We start from the raw sequence: 3,088 nt of genomic DNA, 5'->3' as shown, positions 1-3,088 counted from the left end.
AAAAGAAAAAGAAAAAAATCCACATCACTGTCTCTTTCTGTTGATTTATTTAAAGTGTGGAAATAGTATGGTATGGGAACACATGACCTGCGTGTGATTGAAAGGGATCTTCCATAGTAAGCTGCCACTTCTGTCTTTTATTTAATTCCTATTTATCAGCCAGGGTTTCACATGGCTTTTGCAAGCGGCTTTATCTTTCCGTTAAATAAGCAAAGCCACTGGGATATATAGGCTCCAAGCCCCCCAAAGTGGCTGCAGTCATGCTTCATGGCTCCAGAAGGAGCTATGAGAGGAAAGGTGGGTTTCTGTCTGTGCTTTGCATGATGCCTGCCTTGGTTCTATGGTTGTACAGGATGGGAAATCCTATCCACATGTACATATATATATATATATATATATATATATATATATACATATATATATATACACACACACAAAAATGTAAAGCTACGTCTCCACAAATGAATAACTGTGCTGGGGTCAGAGAGAGGCAGTGGAGGAGAGGTGCTGGCGGAGGTGCCCGATGAACTTGGCCTGACACTGTGGCAGGACGCGGTTGGTGACCGAGGTGGGGATCCAGCCCTGGGGGAGAGAAATGCATGAAGGATGATGGTCGCTGGGCCAGCACGTGGGCACTGCCACAGTGCTGCTTACCTTCAGGTCCATGCTGAGCAGCCACGTGACACGTGTGCAGCTTGGGTTGCCTGGCAGCGGCTGCAGCACAATACAGCTCAGCCGCATCTCAGCCCTGCAGGACAGGGTGGTTACGCCACAAAATAGCAGGCCTGGAGGTGAGACCTCCTCCCCATAGGCCCCACAGCCTGCCATTTTGTGCCCTGTGTTACCTGACGCAGCCCTGTGGTGCGGGTGGCTGCTCGAGGTGGGCAGTGGTGCCCACCAGGTAGATGGCTGCCCGCGTCCTGCTGCGGTGCCGCGTGCTGACAAAGTCCCTGCATCCCACTGGGCTGGCAGCCGTCACTTCGTGCGTCACCAGCGTGTCCTCACCTGGGCGGCAGAGCACCTGCGGGCCCGCAGAGCACACGCATTGAGTACGGTGGGATTTCAATGGGTCTTCATGCCCACCGGCGGTCCTGCTGCCTACCTCCACCCGGCTGAGGCTGGGGTTCCAGCGGGGCATCTCCTCCAGCCGCTCAAACAGCTCACCCTGCAGCCTGCCCACAGGCACCGCCAGCACCGCCTCGGCCCGAAAGACGCGGCCCAGCCCTGGCAGCGCGGTGCTGGACATGGCAGCCTCTGCATTCTGCAGGCACAGCACCCACATCAAGGCTGCACCCCGCGCCTTGCTGTGGGGTTTGTGGTGTGCACAGGGTCAGGTCAGTTACCGGCACGGCCTCTGGCTGCCAGCAGTGTGGCTGCTGCAGGATGCCCAGCGCTCGCTGCAGGGCCCTTTCTCCCTGGTGGATGTAGGACAGGTCCGTGCTGGAGGGCTGCGTGTCTGCTTCGGGCTCTATGCACCTGGCTTCAGGAGCGGGTGGAAACACAGAGAAGTGTGAAAAATCCACCCCCTCTTCCCAGCTTTGCATACATGTGGAGGGATGGGGTGTGGGTACAGCAGTGCATGCCAGGTGAATTCACCATATTTTGGGTCCTCAAGTGAGTTGGTGGGGTCTGCAGCTACAGACATCAAACCAAACCCTGGTACGTGGCTGTCACCTCCACTAGATGCTCTGGTGGCCTTTACAGCTCATTCACCTTTTAGCATCCCCATCAACGCTAGGGATGCTTTAAGCTACTGGAGTGATGGAGAGCAGCCCAGAGACCAGAATCATAGAATCATTCAGGTTGGAAAAGCCCTCTCAGCTCACCCAGCCCAACCCCAGTCCACTCCCACCGGCGCACTGCCCATGTTCCTCAGTGCCACATCTCCACAGCTCTGCAGCACCTCCAGGGATGATGTCTCCACCACCTCCCTGGACATCAATACAGCACCACTCTTTCTGAATATAAATGTTCCCTAGTATCCAGCCTGAACTTCCCTTGGCACAAATTAAGACCGTTACCTCTCATCCTTAAGGCAGCTCTGCCCCCCTAATAATCAATGCATCTGATGGCTCATCCCTCCCCATCCCTCATTGCAGTGGGGCTGAGGAATGCACTGTCCAAGGGTCAGGGCCGCACAGGCTGCTCACCAGCATCCTTCCCCATGAGCCTCTGGATACAAGAAGGAATTCCAGAATGCAGGCAGTGGGGATCTATCAGCTCCTGCATCACCGCGGTGGCTGCTGTCTTCAGGCCTGGGGAGAAACATGCTAGTGACCACTGAGGATGATGTATGCCATGAAAAGCAAAAGCATGCACTCATTTGATCTGGAAACAAGCTGCATCAGTATTGGCTGAACCAACCAGGTCCTAGCTGAAAACTTCATTGCTTTTACAATTTTCACTTAGCATCTCTTTGCAGTCCCTCTCAGCATCTTTTACTCCCTCCTTTAGGACCCCCTTAGCATCTCCTTCAGGGCCCTCTGAGTATCTTCTTTTCAATCTCTTTAGTCTCTCCCCCTAGCATCTCCTTTGGAACTTTCAGAGCATAGCATCCTCATTTCTGCATGATTTTTCTAGGGATGTGGGGAGAGAGTGGTGCTTACCAGGCAACTTGCGGAGGTGGTCGTGGGCAATGCCGCAGGACAGCTTGATGATGGCCTGCAGCATGTCACAGGTTGGGGCTGCCAGCCTGCATGCACGCACAGCATCTCCTTTTGCCTTTATAGCAGGCATGAAGGACAGCACCTGATTATAGGAGCGTGCCACAGATAGGAGCTGGGAATGAAGAGTGCTCAAGGACAAGGCGAGCAGAAGGAGGGGCTGGAGGAAGAGGGTATGTTTTCTTCTGAACGAGCACTCACTGCACTGTGGTTTATTGGGGATGGCTACAGAGGGGATGTGGCTGAAATGTGACACTTCTGTGGCTCCCAGCCTGGATGATTTACTGGAGACGATGGCTGCACACCCAGATTAGCAAAGGCAACCAGTGGCACTTGTGTGGCAGTTGAAGATGCTGGAAGCCCTGCTTATTGAAAATCCTGCTTCTTCCTATGGGAGCTCCTTAGAAGTCATGATGGTGATTGCT

General features: G+C 53.9%; 1 protein-coding gene across 1 annotated transcript; it reads right to left on the bottom strand.

Annotated features, from left to right (window-relative positions):
• Nucleotides 1-480: 480 nt before the first annotated feature.
• Nucleotides 481-2,670, bottom strand: LOC306946788 (steroidogenic acute regulatory protein, mitochondrial-like; the record flags this gene model as incomplete). The annotated part of the gene is made up of 7 exons (XM_079535890.1): nucleotides 481-582; nucleotides 655-748; nucleotides 846-1,021; nucleotides 1,103-1,261; nucleotides 1,344-1,480; nucleotides 2,151-2,255; nucleotides 2,607-2,670. 7 exons carry the CDS (start codon nucleotides 2,668-2,670, stop codon nucleotides 481-483), a joined length of 837 nt encoding a protein of 278 aa, XP_079392016.1.
• Nucleotides 2,671-3,088: the final 418 nt, after the last annotated feature.

Source organism: Tetrao urogallus, assembly GCF_951394365.1.
Source record: "Tetrao urogallus genome assembly, chromosome: 5".
Lineage (NCBI taxonomy): Eukaryota > Metazoa > Chordata > Aves > Galliformes > Phasianidae > Tetrao > Tetrao urogallus.
The sequence above is the reverse complement of the archived record's forward strand: the minus strand, read 5'-3'. Positions and strand labels throughout refer to the sequence as shown.